Source organism: Acipenser ruthenus, chromosome 10 (genome assembly GCF_902713425.1).
Source record: "Acipenser ruthenus chromosome 10, fAciRut3.2 maternal haplotype, whole genome shotgun sequence".
In the NCBI taxonomy this organism is placed as follows: Eukaryota; Metazoa; Chordata; class Actinopteri; order Acipenseriformes; family Acipenseridae; genus Acipenser; species Acipenser ruthenus.
Genome location: NC_081198.1, coordinates 19483527 through 19503300, shown reverse-complemented (window position 1 = coordinate 19503300; position 19774 = coordinate 19483527). Strand labels below are relative to the sequence as shown.

General features: G+C 42.3%; 1 protein-coding gene across 1 annotated transcript in view; it reads right to left on the bottom strand.

Annotated features, from left to right (window-relative positions):
* Positions 1 to 656: 656 nt before the first annotated feature.
* Positions 657 to 19774, bottom strand: part of acbd6 (acyl-CoA binding domain containing 6) — an 85750-nt gene continuing 66632 nt past the window's right edge. Inside the window, exons 7-8 of the mRNA XM_034022730.3 lie at positions 5197 to 5227; positions 657 to 1106 (exon numbers count right to left, since the gene is read on the bottom strand). Coding sequence (XP_033878621.2) covers positions 952 to 1106; positions 5197 to 5227 — 186 coding nt within the window. The 3' untranslated portion in view covers positions 657 to 951. The remainder of the gene's footprint in view (positions 1107 to 5196; positions 5228 to 19774) is intronic.

Genomic DNA, 19774 nt, shown 5'->3' with positions numbered 1-19774 from the left:
AGCACAGACAACATGCTGACCTTGGAACAGTGAATAAGCCTCGTACCCTTTATTATACCAACAAGAGAAATGCTGCTGCAGATTTAAGAGCTTATCAATGGGAATCAAGAATTCCACCAGGGCCTTGCAGTGAGGATGCTCCGATCAGCGGTTTATAAGCAAATGGAAGCCCCATTGAACAACATGGGGACTGAAACCTCTGAATGATGGGAAACAGCACCCCCTATGGGACACAGTGGGAGCTGTAACAAAATGGAGCACATCATGTGGCAACTGTAGCAACAAAATCACATCTCTATCTCTCTCTTTGACTCAGTTACCTTGTCCACTCTCCCAGTGCTGTTTCTGAGGTGCCAGTAATCAGTCTCCTCCTAAATCTGCTCTGAACTGATTCCAATACTCGCTACCTGATTCTGGTAACAGTTTACTTTAAGGATCTGTTCTAGGCAAGGCCTCTAGAAATATTTCATAACCTCTTCAGTGTCCAGTCTAATTTGAAGGGATGTTGGGATCACTTTATAAATCCAACACTGTGTTTTGCATGTTGACCCTGCTTTATTCTAGGTTCCCGAGTATGATTGAGGAGGATAAAAGAATGTTAGAAACAATATTATACAGTTCTAATATTAAGACTTATAATAGTAACACTTAATTCCTTGTTAATAACTGTCAAAACCTTTATTAACACATTTACAGAAGATAGCGGATCCTTGAATTAAAAATTGACCACAATTTCCAGCCCCTGTAATAAATGCTGCTCTTGCCAATAAGAAGTAAGAGCATTTATTTGAAAGCCTGGGTTTGTAGAGATCCACGAGTCCTCTTATACCCATGCACTGTACATTCGTCAATGCCAAATCTACTCCACACAAGCTCCCAGTAAACAGCTTTATTAGATGATGCATTCCCTCCATGTGAGTGGAGATATTTACAGGCAGTGTCAGTCTCTCGTCAGCCCTTGTAGGCAGCGTGCTGGCGCAGCAGGGACGAGATCTCTTTGGAGTCAGTCACTTCCTCCGGCAGACTGCCCTCCTGGTCCCTGATTGACGGGTCTGCTCCAGCTTTCAGCAGCAGCTCCACAATGTCAGAGAACTCGCAGGCAGAGGCTGACAGGAACAACAGAACAAACAGTGTTACAATAGAGAGCGAGAGAGAGCGCGTGCGCGCGCGAGAGAGAGAGAGAGCGAGCGAGAGCGAGCAAGAGTGAGAGCGTGCGAGAGAGAGAGAGAGAGCGATTGCGAGAGAGAGAGAGCGCGCAAGAGAGAGAGCGAGCGAGAGAGTGAGAGAGAGAGCTAGAAAGAGCGCAAGAGAGAGAGAGACCAGAAGTGAGGAGTAAATGAAGAGAAAGAGAAGGGAACAGTGAGAGAAAAAAAGCAGAAATATAGAGAAAAGAGCTCTAGCCTCCTCTAACACCCTCATGTTCTGCGTGAGCTTTACTGTTAGTCAGCCTGTGATTGGGAAGAACAATCCTGCTCTAAATTAGTTAATTGCCTGTCCTAGGCCTGTGTGATAATGTTAGGAATGTGAAGAAAGCTGAGGCCTGTGATTGGACAGGCAATTCTGGATTGAATCTACCTGGCCAGACCAGGTGAATAGAAGCCTTTTTCACAGTGAGTTTTGGAGGTGTTCAGGTTTGAACTTAGGAGCTAGGAAATTGCTAGGCATTCTGTTGCATGCGTAAGTCTAAGCTGGGCAACTCATTATTGTTTATTATTTTGCCTTTCTTAATCAGTGAACATTTTGTTGTCGTGTTATTCCTGCCTCTAGTCTGGACGTCCAGCTACCCTTCCACGTTGACTCATTTGGAGCTATGTTCAAAAACATTTCTCTCATGAATGAAAAAACTGTTTAAAAAAAAAAAAAAACAGTCTATTTGGAGAATTCAATACAGTTTAAAAACTGTTTAAAATGTTCTACAAGGCTGTAAGAAAAGCCAACAATAGTCTAGAACAGTTTCATTAAAATGAGTCTTTATTTAACAGTCGGTATCTGCATGTCCTAGCAGAAGGACAACTCATTCTGTTCAATTCACAGAGTGACAGAAAGAGTATCCAGGGAAGCTTGTGTGCCTGCAAGGAATGTAAGCAAACTGGTACACCAACATGGCTACTTTGACGAAACAAGACGCACAATAGGCAAAGTAAAGAGCCACGGAAATGAACGCGGGATGCTTATGAGAGAGAGATGTGCTCCTAATTCTGTTTGTAATGGCTCAGGCCCCTGCAGCAGGTGGATTTATGGTACACAGTAAACCCCTATTAATCAAGCGGCATGGTGGAGATGAATTGTGGTTGTGGGAGAATTCATGGCTTCTCTTTATTGCTGTGGTCTTCCTTGTTGGCAGCTGGAGGACACAGAGACAGCCCTCTCTGGAGAGCAGCAGGGTTGATTTCCTCAGGGAGCCACCGTGATTATTACAAACCTCCCTGGAGACAGGCACCAGAGCAGACTGACTGAGCAAATCAATCCAGCCACTGCACTGCACTGGACTGGACTGGACTGGAGACAGAAATGGGTAGATACATAATGGAGAGAGAGAATTAACATCCTGCAACTAACTAAACAGTTCCTATTGATGGATATTGCTGACAAGAACCAAAAGGAAGGGTGGTTTCCCTGATGCAGTATTGCTGGCTGTTTGAGAGAATTAAAAAGTGTGTATTTAAGCTCTCACATGCTTTCCACAACACAAGCCAGCAAGCACAAGATACAGCAGAACAGCTGAAGTCTGTAATGAGCTCTGTGTCTGATAATACCGGTGCTCAAGCAGGAATCAGAACGATCTGCAATAGCAAACAGGCTGCTTCAATGAACTGGCAGATAGACTAATAGAAGTAGTTAGAGTATATACAATGAATACATATACAGTATATGAACTACCAGGCTTATGTACACCCCCAGATTCTCACACTTATGCTGAAGACATCCATGTTTCATCCGAGTTGGACCAGTGTTTCTCTAGATCCATGTTAATATTGTACCCTGAGGCTCCCTGTGCTGCACACAGTCAGACAGGTTCACCAGACAGGACCCTGATGATCCCCCGTGCTGCACAGTCAGACAGGACCCTGATGATCCCCCGTACTGCACAGTCAGACAGGACCCTGATGATCCCCCGTACTGCACAGTCAGACAGGACCCTGATGATCCCCCGTGCTGCACAGTCAGACAGGACCCTGATGATCCCCCGTGCTGCACAGTCAGACAGGACCCTGATGATCCCCCGTGCTGCACAGTCAGACAGGACCCTGATGATCCCCCGTACTGCACAGTCAGACAGGACCCTGAAGATCCTCCGTACTGCACAGTCAGACAGGACCCTGAAGATCCTCCGTACTGCACAGTCAGACAGGACCCTGATGATCCCCCGTACTGCACAGTCAGACAGGACCCTGATGATCCCCCGTGCTGCACAGTCAGACAGGACCCTGATGATCCTCCGTGCTGCACAGTCAGACAGGACCCTGATGATCCCCCGTGCTGCACAGTCAGACAGGACCCTGATGATCCCCCGTGCTGCACAGTCAGACAGGACCCTGATGATCCTCCGTGCTGCACAGTCAGACAGGACCCTGATGATCCCCCGTGCTGCACAGTCAGACAGGACCCTGATGATCCTCCGTGCTGCACAGTCAGACAGGACCCTGATGATCCTCCGTGCTGCACAGTCAGACAGGACCCTGATGATCCCCCGTACTGCACAGTCAGACAGGACCCTGATGATCCTCCGTGCTGCACAGTCAGACAGGACCCTGATGATCCTCCGTGCTGCACAGTCAGACAGGACCCTGATGATCCCCCGTGCTGCACAGTCAGACAGGACCCTGATGATCCCCCGTGCTGCACAGTCAGACAGGACCCTGATGATCCCCCGTGCTGCACAGTCAGACAGGACCCTGATGATCCCCCGTGCTGCACAGTCAGACAGGACCCTGATGATCCCCCGTACTGCACAGTCAGACAGGACCCTGATGATCCTCCGTGCTGCACAGTCAGACAGGACCCTGATGATCCCCCGTACTGCACAGTCAGACAGGACCCTGATGATCCTCCGTGCTGCACAGTCAGACAGGACCCTGATGATCCCCCGTACTGCACAGTCAGACAGGACCCTGATGATCCCCCGTACTGCACAGTCAGACAGGACCCTGATGATCCCCCGTGCTGCACAGTCAGACAGGACCCTGATGATCCCCCGTGCTGCACAGTCAGACAGGACCCTGATGATCCTCCGTGCTGCACAGTCAGACAGGACCCTGATGATCCCCCGTGCTGCACAGTCAGACAGGACCCTGAAGATCCTCCGTACTGCACAGTCAGACAGGACCCTGATGATCCCCCGTACTGCACAGTCAGACAGGACCCTGATGATCCCCCGTACTGCACAGTCAGACAGGACCTTAAGTGATCCTCCGTGATGCACAGTCAGACAGGACCCTGATGATCCTCCGTGCTGCACAGTCAGACAGAATCTTGAGGATCCACGTGCTGCACGTGAAGGTCAATATAATAACAGAATAACCATTAAACACAGAACTACAAGCCTAGGGATCAGAAAACAGTAGACTATCACATGCGTCATTCTTGCATGCTCTTATTTTTTTTCACTATGTGAGTGGGCGTCCTCCGGTCCCCAAGCCAAGCCAATTGCCTCTTTACACCCAGGAGCTCAAGAGCAGATTTCAGCGCACGACTGGACTTAAGCGCATCAGATTTGGTGTGAGTTCCTACTGCTTCTGCCTCAGATAAGATCAGCAACTTCGCACAGCCAGGATTCAAAACTGCGCTCCCCTTGCACACCACAAGGCCATGCCTGTAGCATGGGAGACCTTGATGGCCACCTTATTTCATTTTTAAGGTTACTTAAAAAAAATGTCATAAAGAATACTGTACATCTTAATGGTAATGTTTACCTGTTTCCTTCTGAAAAATCACCATTCAGATATAAAAAAAAAAAATTAAATCATGGTCCGCATTTATGATCTATATAATAAAGTCCACATTCAGATTTATTGAGATAGAAATTGTTTATTTTCCTCAACCTCCAATACAATCAAATTTAATTCTTAGCTAAAATTACGCACTATATGGCAGATGGAGAGAGACAGGAACAGGTAGATAAATAAAGATTGACAGATAAGCAGGTGTGTAGAATATCAACAAGTGGCTCTTCAATTCATTCACATAATTTCTTACCATAGTGTAGCGCAGTTTGTCCTTCATCATCCTGTTGGAAAAGAAAAAGAACAAAAGCAAATCAGTGACCGCTATCAATAGCAGGGACCACAGCGATCTGTTTGGGGCAATCTGTAAAAGTAATCCACACACCAGGTTGGTGGCTTTGTTCTTTAAGATTACTCTCTTGTTACAGCAAAAAAAATAAAAATAGTTCATTTTATTTTTGGTACCACATATTATATATATATATATATATATATATATATATATATATATATATATATATATATATATATATATATATATATATATAATTTCCTGTGTTCTTTTAACTGGATAGTGAAATAGTCCCCACCCTTTCTGGGCCTTCTTTCCTCTTATTAACTAACCAGCTGCTTCCTCTCATGATTGACATGTTTTGCAGCCAGATCCTTCTAAAGTTGCTTAGCATGCAAATGTTATTATCATAACCCTTGCTCCCTGAAATAGAAATGTAACCATTACTGAGTGGGTATTTACCTCCTAAAGACTCAAAACCAGAATAAAGTATCAAAGCTGCTCGATGAGCCTGTGACACAGTCATGGCCTACCCCGAGGGCACAAAAACACAACGCTCACAGATTTTATCATAGATGCAGCGACCTTGAAGGTTAATGGTTGCATCTCTGTTTCAGGGAACCAGGGTTATGATAATAACTTAACGTTCCACTTCAAGTATGAAATGTAACCATTACCGAATGGGTCCGTATACCCAAACCATCGCAAGGGCAAGATTGCAGCACGACTGGAATGCTATAAGGCTAAGCTGAGGCTGCCTTGTGCGTTACCATTCGGAACCCCAGTAACAAGTAGCTAGGGATAAAAAATGGAGGGAGAAACTCACCTCAATGCCTGTGTTGAGAGTCGAATGAGAAGCCACCCTTAACACTAGTTCCAAAACCAGGGTTTTGAGGATCCACAACATTAAGTCTGTAGAGCCTAGTAAAGGTATGGGGAGTAGCCCACACCGCTGCATTGCATATGTCTTTGCAGATGCACTCTGGAATAAAGCCCACGAAGTAGCCATGCCCCTGGTAGAATGGTCAGTGAGCTTTCTGGAGGGGGCAAGTTGACCAGCTCATAGGCAGTCCTGACCGTGTCTGCTATCCATTTGGACAGTCTCTGCTTAGACAGGGCTTGACCATGGGACTTCACCCCATAGCAGACAAAAAATTGTTCTGACTGCCTCCAAATTTAGTCTTGTCAACATAATAAGCCAGAGCCCGCACTGGGCAAAGCGTATGGAGCTGTCCCTCCCTGTCAGACTGGAAGGGGGTGGGGATGGAAAGGCTCCAATTCCACAGAATGATTGACATGAAATGCCGACATCGTCTTCGGCAAAAAGGCAGGATTGGTACGAAGCATAACCCTGTCCTGGCCACTGTTGTGCTGGCTAAATTTCTCCCAGTTTCTCCATCTCATGCACCCTAAACAGGGTGTCCATCGACCAGGAAACAGCAGGAGCTGTAGCCGGATGATCCCAGATCGGATTTAAAAAAAAATCCAATTTTTCTGAAATCCGGGAGAGGTGGCAGGCTCTTCCAAGGGCACTTGGAAGACTGCAGTGGCCCTCTTGATCAGAGCTGGAAGCTCTGTCGATAGGGAGAGCTTAACCGCAGGGGATGTGCTGTCTGACTCCACATCCTCAGATGGGAATGCCAGCTCGCCCATCTCATCAGTGGCAGCGATGAACCTAGTATGATGACTAGTATGTCCTCCTGATGCCAATCTGTGCAGCCCCCTGGGGCCCCAAGGGGACATGCGGGGTAGGCGGCGCCAAACGTTCAAGCAGTAATTCTGTGTAAACCATTCCTTGGTGGGAAACAGCTGCCCAGAGCTTTTCCACCAGCTCCGAGTCTGCAGAACAACAATTCTTCTTTTTCTTCCTTGGGGAAGGAGGAGAGGCAGAGGAAGATGAGGAAGCCATGGGGCGAGGACGCAACCACCTCTCTAACAGAGGGTGATGGGGAAGAGCGCTGTGCAGGAATAAGGGATGCAAAGCACTCTGTAGAGCTGGGGGAGAGACGTTTCTCCAGCATGCGCTAAGAGAAAGGTGCAAAAACTCACAGAAACTGCGGTTCACCAGTGCCTCATTGGTGTGCTCTGGCCTCAGGCAGGAAGAGCATCTGCTGTGCTTGTCCTCAACAGGCATACTGGCCTTGCATGTCTCGCAGGGATAAAACACAGGCATTATGCAAGTAGCAATGCAGTGTCCAATAAACAATGTATAGGTGCTGCCTCAGTCTGGTTAAGACAGCAACGGTGCTGGTCAAGACCCGAACCAGACCGGGTCAAAACCGTGTTGGTTCACCACCGGGTCGGTACGGTACCAGGACAGTACTGCGTCGGTACCGGTTTGGTGACTTTAGCACTGGTTTGGTAGGTACAGTACCGGTACGGTACCCGGTCGGGAACAGAGTGGGTTGGTGACCTCGGTACCGGTACGGTACTGTACGGGGATGCCCACTGTGCAAGCTACAGGCAGAACCTTACACGAAACTGAGGGAAGCCTGCTTGTTATAGGGAACTAACAGCCCTCGTAATGGTGATCCAAAATGGCATCAATATGCTGTGGGAGAGATTGCAAGCAATCACAACCAAAGCAGCCTCCCAGTCTTGCGCAGCTGAACCCAGCAGCCGCTCTCAATACACGTGTGTCGCAGCACACAATGCAGACATGCACTTAGTATCTGTGAAAAAAGAAAAACCAACAAAAGACAGTCATAAGAAATTACTTTAATTCATACAAACTGTCTCATAATTTTGGCCGAAGCCAAAACAAGAATAAAATACCTACAGATAGAGCTATTGCAGCTTGGGGGGAGAGCACAGTCAGCCGACTCAAGCCGTTGGCTACATGCAGTGCACAAGGCCGCAGTTGGACGTAACAAACAGGCTGTAGTGCACAAATATGCGTAATTAGTAAAAAGTAATACAACAATTATTTTTTAATATTCCATATAATTTGTGTAAAAAGACAAATGCGAAAATCTATAGCAGAAAAAGTACTTCTCTGAATAGGCTCTTCTGCCAGGTCAGTTCTTGAAAGGAAAAATGGCACGAGGTCTGCGAGTGCTGTCTTCTTGTGTCCTCAGGGGCGGGCCATGACACTGCCACAGGCTTGTCGAGCAGCTTTGATATACTTTATTCAGGTTTTGGGTCTTTAGGAGGTAAATACCCATTCGGCAATGGTTACAAATCATACTTAAAAGGTAACTGAATGTTTTCTTTAATCTACCATTTTTAAAATGAAAATAAAAGGTTGCAAAAACATGTGCTTCTTTCAAAATTGCACACGTGAGACACAATGTACATAATGAATGGAATTGATGACAGGTAAGATGTATGGACTGGTTTAATAAGCTATAATGCATTTTTGTCAGTGTCTATAACAGTGTTACAGTTTCATCACAGGCATGACACAAGGGAATGAGAATCAGCACGCCTTTAAATATTTTTAAGTAAACAGCCTGCAAGGCGGTTAAAATCTTTCCACTATTTCCTGAGTGATCTTGTGCAGAAATAGATCTGTACTGAAAGCGTGGATTGTTTGTAGTGCCGTGAAGAACTGGAGGGGCTCTATTTAATACTCTTTAGGCTGGTAGGATCAAAAGACTTTCTATTCCAGAGGCCCATGCATGCAAACCCAGCCCTGCTTCGACATGGGGATTAGAAGAACATATTAAATATCGATTCTTAGGGGAACAATTAAGCCGTTTCAATTGAAAAGGTGTCTTGCATAACACAGACACACACAGCCGCGGCCACTTAACATTAACCAGAAAGAGCCAAGATATCAGGTTCAGCTGGTTAAGGAAGCATGACTAAGCAAGGCTTTGTAACTCTGTGTTCAAGCGTTAACCAGGGCAGAGACAGAGGCTCCTGCTTGGTAAGGTTTCTCAGCATGGTAAATTAATTTGCAGTAGAACTACTTGCAGGCAATACTCTACATGAGGTTCATCCTGTCTGTGAAATGAAAAAAATCAATAACAGCTCATCTGAAGAGAACATGGAAAGGTGTTTTCAAAGTTGTAAAGACAAACTCCCATATAAATTACTTTTTATTCTTGTTTGAAGTTAGGCGAAAAAGGTATCATTTTCCTGATCTTTTTACATTTCTTTTTTGTCATCATTAGTGATGAGCGACTCATAGAAAATATGGTTAATTTCCGATTATTAAATTAAATTAAACACCGAAACCAACTTTGAACGATTAATAAACTGCACCATTTTGATCGATTACTATACTATAAAACTTTACGTCTTCTACGTTCCCTCTAAGACTTTTATTTAGTTAGCCACTGTGGCTAAAGTAACTTAACATTTTTTAGCTACACTGGAAAAACTTTAGCCACAATACTATAAACAAGTTATAAACAACTTGTTTCAGCAAGGCAAAAAGACTTTACATTATTTTGACTGTGACGCGGTTTTCTTTCCACTACAGCATGCTAAAGCAAAATTGTGCCAGTAGACAGTGCTATTAGTGTATGTTAATATTAATGCCTCCCTGACCAACCGCAGCTCTAGTTACACAAGATTGTACTAATGTGATTAATAAGATTAGTACGATTGTACAGCCACTACTGTGATGATTTTTTTTTTTTTTACCGTGTTCTTTCACCTGGGTCTACGGACAGTAATATTGCACCGATTCTGACATTAAAACTCAATAAATCATAGTTAGACAAATCCTTCTTTTTGAAATAATAAATGCGTTTATTCTTTTATTAAATGGTTTCTCTTTCGAATCCACTCTGTTACTATTTCCAAAATATATTTCAGCACATTTTGAAGAGATAGCAAACAACAACAAAAAAAAAAAAATGTAGCTGTGATCTTTTGAAGCTGCGTGTTTCTGGCTTGCCGTCTGTGAAAAGGTATGTTTGAAACCATGACTGCTTCACCTCCCTGTGACCAGTATCACAGTCATATTTTAGTTGTGTGTACATGGGTGACTGGTATTCCTTGGGCTATCTTTCGGAACATGATTCTGGTAATTTGTCTGATCAAGCTAAAGAGCTTTCATTGGGCAAAATGAAATCAAACAATACAGTCTGTATTGATTCATCTACCAGCACACATTGAATGTGCGGGCAGTCTTACACAAGTACATTTTTCAAAGCCTTCACCACCGTGGCAAACTTGGGGTAGTTGAGCCACAAGGGTGACGTGGCGAGCAGCTAGCGGGAATGTAGGTCTTCTTTATGGTAATGCATCACAAAAGTTACTTCCACATTCCAGCCACTTTTGATTCTAGCGGTTCGCGTCAGGTAACCACTGAGTCCAAGGAAACCGAGACCCCGCCCTCCTGTTAGAGCTCCCATAATGCATACAAAATGGCGTCATGAACAAAAACATACAGGGAGCGTAGCGTAGTATCAAAACTCTTCGTTCTAAATACTTGTCAGAGAAAGAAGGTGAGCGAGTGTTTAAATACTATAAGTTCATAAATATGTATTTATAAGTGAGCTACCCAAAGTTATTGTACTGTTTTACTAGGACTTTCACTTGTATGTATTTGAGACAGTGTGGCAGTTTAAAAAACTACATTTTTTTATTATAAAAATGTTTCAAATTACTATTTATTGTATTACGTTTCATTTAATAATTAGTAATTAGGGAGTTAGGGATTCAGAAGAGCGAGAAGATTTCAGGCTGTTGAGACCAAGAGAGTGCTTATCATGGCAGAAGCTGAGGGACAGTCTAGACAGGGAACCGAGGGTAGTAAGAGGACATTACCCAGCATTGTATGGGATTATTTTGATAAAACTTAGAAAGAATCAGCAGTATGCAAGACATGCAATACTGAAATCAAATGCCTGACAGGAAATACTACAAATGCCAAGAATCATCTAATAGCAAAACATCCAAAACTGTTTAGAGACCTGGAAGAGAAATCAAAGATCAGGCAAGCAAAGAGAGCCTAATCCTCAAACCCAAAACACATCACATCAGAAAAGGCTCAGACTGACATTGGCAGTAAAATGTTCAAAGGATCATTCAAAGCAGCAAAAAACAACAGAGAAAATTGCCTCAATGATTACACTTCATCTAAGGCATTTCAGCATTGTTGAAGATAGGGGTTTCCGTCTCCTAATAGATAAACTTGAGCCTCACTATGATATCCCTCATCGTACCTCATTTTCAGCATCAATCATCCCTGATCTATTTGCAAAACAGCAGACACGTGTTAAACAAACAATACACAATGACAGCCATCCTGCCTTGGGAATGGCCAGTGATATCTGGTCATCAAGAGCAAATGATTCATTTATTTCTCTCACAGTGCATTATCTCACTGAAGATTTCAAAATGAAACGTTATCTTCTGGATACACCTTATTTTCCTGAAGCACACACTGTTGAAAACATCCTGACAAAGTGGGATGAGGTAATGGAAATGTTTGACGTTGATGGGTCGAAAATAAAACTGTTCAGTGTAAATGACAATGCACGCAATATTCAGGCCGCTCTGAAAAGGATTCAAAATATAGTGCCTGCAATTCCCTGTTTTGGACACACACTGCAACTAGGAATCAATGATGCTGTGAAAAATGTTCCAGGGCTCAGCAACAATCTGCAAATTGAATGAGATTTAGTGAGTCATTATTCGCAATCCCATAAGAATCGGAACAAGCTGGACCACAAAAAGAATAAACTGGTCCAAGCCATGGATGTATGCTGGAACTCAGAATATTATAAGGAGCTGCGCCTTGAAGAAAATCGCAGGCCATTACTTGTTTCATTGGTGGAAACAAAATGTTCCATATCACGATCACCTGCTGAATGGGAACAAGCCAGTGGCTTTGTGAAAATAATGAGCAAGCTTGAACAGGCAAGAGCTGAAGCAAGTGGAGAAAAATATCCAACACTGTCAATTGTGATTCCTCTCAATCACGGTCTCTGCTCAAGTTTAGGAAAACTGAATGGCAGCTCTTCTGATGATGGGGAAATTGCAAGCAAACTCCAAGCAGCATTAAAGCAACGTTTCCCAGCAAGTTACAAAACCAGTCTGTACCATGCTTGTCGAGCCAAGGTTTAAGGACATTCTCTTGTCTCCTGGGGAACTATTAGATGCAAAATAAAACCCGGTTATCATACATCGAAAGTGTACAAGTAGACAGTAACACTGGTGTGAAGGAAGCAGCTTGCTGTGAAAATCCACACAAGGGGGACACAGACACAAGTGTTTGGGCAGGCTCTGAAGAAGCGTTAAGAAAAAGGATGAATTAAATGAATTTCAAAGGTCTGATCCAGTTGAAAAGGAAATTGACCAATTCCTGCACGAGCCAACTACTTGTCATCATAGCAATCCACTGATTTGGTGGCAAGAAAACAGAGCCAGACTCCCTAATCTGGCAAAAGCAGCACAGTCCCTGTTATGCATTCAAGCAACAGCTGTTCCCAGTGAAAGAGTGTGGTCCTCAGCAGGAAACATAGTGACAACTCGAAGGAAGAATCTTGCACCAGAAACTGTGTGGGAGCTACCATTCCTCCATAAGAACTTGCTTTGTTAAGAAATTAAACATGACAAAATGTCTTGTTGACCTGTGGTCTGTGTTTTGTTGTATTGCATTGTTTTTCGACCTCATCATTGTTGGTTAAATTATATTTAAATTGACACATTGTGTGTGCTTTTCTTCTTTATTTAGAAATGGTTTCTGTCAAGTGGTACTGTTTATATATTGGTTATGCTGCTTTAGTAGTGACTTCAATATAAATCATACTGTGTGTTTTGTAGGTTTGAAAGTACTGTTGAAAAATGTTATTGAAGTTTTATTGTGAATTAGCTTGTTTATAGAATGCTCCTTGCAGATACTTCAGTGCTGTACTTCTGGTCAGCTTCCTAAAGTTGCTTAAAAACTTAAGCCGTCACTGAAAGCAACGTGCTTGGTTTCTGGGGGATTGAGTTCTTTTAAAGAAAATAAATGGCAAACATTTAGAATGAGAAATATATTTTCTCTTTAAAATACGCTCTGTTAGTCATCATTTAAAAAAAAAAAGAATGCGTTCAAAATTGTGTTTCCTGCAAATGACTCAAACTCTCAGAAGCAACTCACATGCACCGGATGAGTTCCTTCAACGGGACACACAGCATCGAAAAGGACTGCATTGTTTATAAATGCTATAAAAACAATACCATTACAAATCATATGCATGTTATATAATGTGCTCCTCATATATGAGAATGTGAGGTCTATGAAGTGATGGTAATACATATTAGATAAGATTGACTGGAATTATTGTTAGCTCTGTGTACTTTAAAGCCCACGCCGCAGCATGTTGGTTAAGATCACATCACCGTTACCATCAACATGAAGCCTATAAACTATAAAATCTCATTTCACTCTCAAGATTCTGCATTTTTGCTCTTGAACTGGAAGCCTAGTATCCCTATTGGTGCCATCATTTACCATGTTGCTAGACCTGCATTGGGATCAATCACACTCTAATTTCATCAGGCTTTGGTTGGTACTAAAGCCATTTCTGACTAACTAATTCAATGGCTACTACCACTTAAGGACTCAGAGATCCCTGAATGACATTGAATCCAGGGGTGTAGCGAGACACTGAACTTCTGGGGTCTCCCAATAAGCTGGTCACCACGCAATAAATATCACAATAAATGTGATGGTCCCAATGGACTACTTTGGGGAGCATGTGTTCATACCAACTACAAATAACATGCACTCATCATTCAGACCTCTATCACAATATAATAATTCATGTCAGGAGGTATTATGTTACATTCATACACAAATCTATACTTAAGGAGGTAGTGGTTGGCTATTGAAGTTAAACATTAATAAACAGGATTTAATTCTTCTCGGATTCTCACAAGTACATTTATGACAATAATAAACCTCAGGATTTAAGTGAATTTATAGCATAACAATCAATTAAGTAAATAGAGCCTAGTTCAGGATCATTCATGGAGCACTGCAGTTATTCCAGTGAAGACTCAAGAGCTTCAGGGGCTCGTCATGAGTGAAAAAACACAGCACTGCATGAGCAGTCAAGGAGTATTCGCTTTACAGAAGTGCAATGTATGGAAAAGAAATTAAACAGCTGAATTTAGAGAATTACTTTCCTGAGATCAAGCACGTCTCCTCAGCAACATAGTGTAATTTGCAAAAGTGCAGTTTGTCCAGTCATTCATTGAATTCAAGATAGATTCCAGTAAAATAAAATATTCACTCTGGACCACAGTATATGAAAAAGTTATTCCATGCTAGATCTCTCAGTGCTTGTTAAAGACAGTTACACGCTTGTGTATCAGAGCAGGTCGATGTCAATGGTACACCAGTACTGTGACACACCAACTAAACAAGTGGAACAAAAAAACAAACTCAAAAGAAGTATGTTTGCAACCGAGATATTTGAAGATTGTAAAAAGATAATTGAGCTTTTCTTGGTACAGCACTGCTGTCTGGTCGTGTCAATAGGTTTCGTGGCTTGCTTTTATCAGTATTCAAGGGTTGATTTCACACATCATTTCCATGTAATAATGTGAGCTTTATTAATCTGATGGACTCAACGACAGTGATTTTATCAATCATGATTTATTTATTGTACTGATTATCAATAAATCGCATTAGGAGCACAAATTGTGTTTCTAACAGTCATTAGAGATGCTCCTCTCCTGTATATAACCGACTTTGTCTTTAATGAGATTCTGGAGCGTTCATGGAATACAATTGTGGGGAACATAAAACACTTTCATTTAGTCTCCACACCACTGAGGAAGAGAGAGAGCAGTGGCTTTTAAAATGCAAAGAGATACCAAAAGAAAGAGAAAAGAAATAGCAAAGTGACAGTCGACCTCTGGTAGAAACTGGCAGCTGTCACGTGACAGTGAAGCATGCAGTTTCAAATGAAAGTTTAATTGAGCGTAAACAAATCATTTAAAAGAACTCCAAGCAGTTTTAAAATCTAGTGCACAAAACTACGTTCACAAGCTGAGCATCAGACACTATCAAATACATGATTTTAACATAGACATTTTTAAATATAAATATTTTTTGTTCTACCCCTATTACTATAGGGAAGAAGTTGCAACGAATGAGAAGTAAAAATGCCAACCCTAGTGCATGTTTTTAGTGAGTACAGTGTGGTCACAGTACTGGAGCATCATGACTATAGACATACTCCTCTCCAACACAACTGGAGACTGCAGTGTCAACACAGGCAGTAATCCCGCAGGGATAGGCAGACAGCTTCACCCGCTGTGCTTTCAGCCAGGAGCTCTTAAACAATCCTGCGACTGATCCGATTGTTCCCCTGTGGAAAGCAGCCCACAGACTCACTCCGGACTCTCTGATTGGATTAACTAATTCCCAGCAGATGAGTGGAATATTGATGTCTTGTGAAACACACAGGCTCACAGCGACCCCTCCCCCAGGGAATGATCGAGCGGTTTAGAAGAGGTGGTTAACCCAAACCGGAAACCAATGCTACGCCCCTAGTGTGCCACGGTACAGACTGCAACTTTTCACCTTTCTACAGAAATCTTAAAATATCCACATTATCCAAAAGGAAACACTTACGATTGATCCGGCAAAGTAGAGAATATTGAAAATCAATATTATGATTAATATTCCACTCATATGTATGTATATATTTTAGTTGTTTATGCCATGTATGTGCTTTGGCAACACAATTCTTTTTTATTGCCATGCCAATAAAGCCAATTTGAATTTGAGAGAGAGAGAGAGAGAGAGAGAGAGAGAGAGAGAGAGACACATACATACATTCTAATTAAAAGTGGTTTTCTGAAAAAAAATACCAGATTTTTTTTTTTTTTTTTTTTTTTTTTTTTATGTATAGAGATACTGTACAGGCATTACTAAAATCCAAGGGGTTTAGAAGCAGTAATGTTCTTTCAGTAATCTCAAGCCACAGGGGGATGGGCAGGCCAGCATGCATTGGGGACCCAATCAATCTCTGAAAGGTCTCAATGGGCTTCTACTAGCGAATCAAATGCTTCATTAACTTTCAGTGACAACACAGACTTTTATTAACCATTAGTCCAAAAATAAAATAAAAATAATACTATATCTGTATTCAAGTTTCTTACAATCCCCATTGGATTTATCACAGCTTCTACTGCTATGGCCAAAAGTTTTGCATCACCCTATAGAATAAACTCATTACGCTTCATAACCTGTTGAATAATGTTACGTTAACATATTGAATTACATACCGCTTTGTAGTTTTCCCCACATAACAAAAAACTGACAAATTTACTTTTGCAATATAATTTTGTAGTTTCTTTGATTACATGATATTAACATCTAAAATTATGTTCATATAGTTTTTTTATTTTTTATTATGTCAATCCTAAAATCCAAAATACCTTTGGCCATAGCTGTAGCGGACTTGTCAGAGCAGCTACAAGCTTTTTGCATCAGTCCGGGGCATATCGTTCACCACTCTTCTGAACACATCAGTTTCAACAGTTTAGAATCTGAAGACCATTGGATTGACAACAGGAGACAGTCTGGGCTATGGACCAAGAACCATGATGTTTCCAACCTTGTGTTAAAACATTTAATCAAAATGAACATTTACTGCATGTTACAGCTTGTTAAACATAACTTGAACCAAGACCAAGCCATTCAAACTTACTAAAATATAAGGGGCTCTATGACTTCTCAACTATTGTAGCTTCAGGTTTCTTATCTTCATGAAGGGGCTTATCGTCATTCACAACAGCAGCTCCAAATACAACTTCACTGCTATTCAGTGGCGTTTCCATTTGCTTCAATGAACCATCCCTGGCAGGATGTTGTACACAGCATCACTGCAAGGCCCTGGTGGAAGTCTTGATTCCTGTTGATAAGCTCTTAAAGCTGCAGCAGCATTTCTCTTGTTGGTATAATAAAGTGTACGAGGCTTAGTCGGCATGCCGTCTATGCTGGACACAGCTGCCTTTTTATACAGCGGAGACACGGATTAATGCAACTGCATTTTACAGACACACAGACACCGCCCCCTATGGACTGAGTGCTCTCTCTCTATCTGTGACAAGGCACTATGGCCAGTCTCGGGCAACGAGCATCTGTATTGCCTTTATACACTGCAGATGCTAGTTCACATACTGAGTAAAAAATAGAGCACAACATAGTAGTTTGTAAAGACTTGGTTTAAATGTGTGCAAGTGAACCCCTGATCTCATGCTCTTTACTGTTACCCTTCTATCTGTGTCCTCTTGTCCTACACTCTGTGCTAGTTTCAAATAGTGGCTTGGGTTTACTATATTTGAAGCTTAACTCATCTTTATTAGATTTTTTTCCCCCAAGTATCACAACTTTAATGGAAGGGGTTTTGAGCTGCTTTTAAACCAGGGCTGCCATGAATAAGCATTAGTAGCGCAGCAAGTTTCCTCCACCCATTAAAGAGCTTCAATGTGAAAACCTTGCTTAGAAGCCACAGGGCCGAGAGGGTCAGCGTTTCTTTTTTGCACGGCGTAAGCTAATGCTTTAAGAGTACCTTGATGGAATCAGGGAAATTGGATTGTCCTTCATTTGGTTTTGAAAAAAAAGAAAGCAGCATTTTTATTCATCCCATTATGGAAACACAAGAGGAATGTTTTTAAAATGTCACCAAAGTTTTCCTTGCGCAGCAAAAACAAAACAGAACACACAAAGCCTGGAGAGCTGCAATGCCGCTGGGACAGCAGAGCAAAAGGAAGCTGTTGATAGCGATGGGACGCATCTACGCTTTTCTGAGGAAAGTAATAATATCTGTATGTTGGAGTCAAGCAGCCAAATGGACCAAAGGTGGGGATTTAGATTTCATGAGAAACTGAACTGTCCAACATTTCTAGTCCAGTTGAATGCTGTGGCTCTTGCAATAGCCTTATAACTTGATGTTGTCATTTAAAAATAACTAATATATATATATATATATATATATATATATATATATATATATATATATATATATATATATATATATATACACACACACACACACACACACAGTACTGTGCAAAAGTTTTAGGCAGGTGTAAAAAAATGCTGTAAAGTAAGAATGCTTTCAAAAATAGACATGTTAACAGATTATATTTATCAATTAACTAAATGCAAAGTCAGTGAACAGAAGAAAAATCTAAATCAAATCCATATTTGGTGTGACCACCCTTTGCCTTCAAAACAGCATCAATTCTTCTAGGTACACTTGCACAAAGTCAGGGATTTTGTAGGCATATACTCAGGTGTATGATTAAACAATTATACCAAACAGGTGCTAATGATCATCAATTCAATATGTAGGTTGAAACACAATCATTAACTGAAACAGAAACAGCTGTGTAGGAGGAATAAAACTGGGTGAGGAAGAGCCAAACTCAGCTAACAAGGTGAGGTTGCTGAAGACAGTTTACTGTCAAAAGTCATACACCATGGCAAGACTGAGCACAGCAACAAGACACAAGGTAGTTATACTGCATCAGCAAGGTCTCTCCCAGGCAGAAATTTCAAGGCAGACAGGGGTTTCCAGATGTGCTGTCCAAGCTCTTTTGAAGAAGCACAAAGAAACGGGCAACGTTGAGGACCGTAGACGCAGTGGTAGGCCAAGGAAAGTTACTGCAGCAGATGAAAGACACATCATGCTTACTTCCCTTCGCAAATCGGAAGATGTCCAGCAGTGCCATCAGCTCAGAATTGGCAGAAAACAGTGGGACCCTGGTACACCCATCTACTGTCCGGAGAAGTCTGGTCAGAAGTGGCCTTCATGGAAGACTTGCGGCCAAAAAGCCATACCTCCGACGTGGAAACAAGGCCAAGCGACTCAACTATGCACGAAAACACAGGAACTGGGGTGCAGAAAGATGGCAGCAGGTGCTCTGGACTGATGAGTCAAAATTTGAAATATTTGGCTGTAGCAGAAGGCAGTTTGTTCCCCGAAGGGCTGGAGAGCGGTACACAAATGAGTGTCTGCAGGCAACAGTGAAGCATGGTGGAGGTTCCTTTCAAGTTTGGGGCTGCATTTCTGCAAATGGAGTTGGGGATTTGGTCAGAATTAATGGTCTCCTCAATGCTGAGAAGTACAGGCAGATACTTATCCATCATGCAATACCATCGGGGAGGCATCTGATTGGCCCCAACTTTATTCTGCAGCATGACAACGACCCCAAACATACAGTGAAAGTCATTAAGAACTATCTTCAGCGTAAAGAAGAACAAGGAGTCCTGGAAGTGATGGTATGGCCCCCACAGAGCCCTGATCTCAACATCATCGAGTCTGTCTGGGATTACATGAAGAGAGAGAAGCAACTGAGGCTGCCTAAATCCACAGAAGAACTGTGGTTAGTTCTCCAAGATGTTTGGGCCAACCTACCTGCCGAGTTCCTTCAAAAACTGTGTGCAAGTGTACCTAGAAGAATTGATGCTGTTTTGAAGGTAAAGGGTGGTCACACCAAATATTGATTTGATGTAGATTTTTCTTCTGTTCACTCACTTTGCATTTTGTTAATTGATAAATATAAACTATTAACATGTCTATTTTTGAAAGCATTCTTACTTTACAGCATTTTTTCACACCTGCCTAAA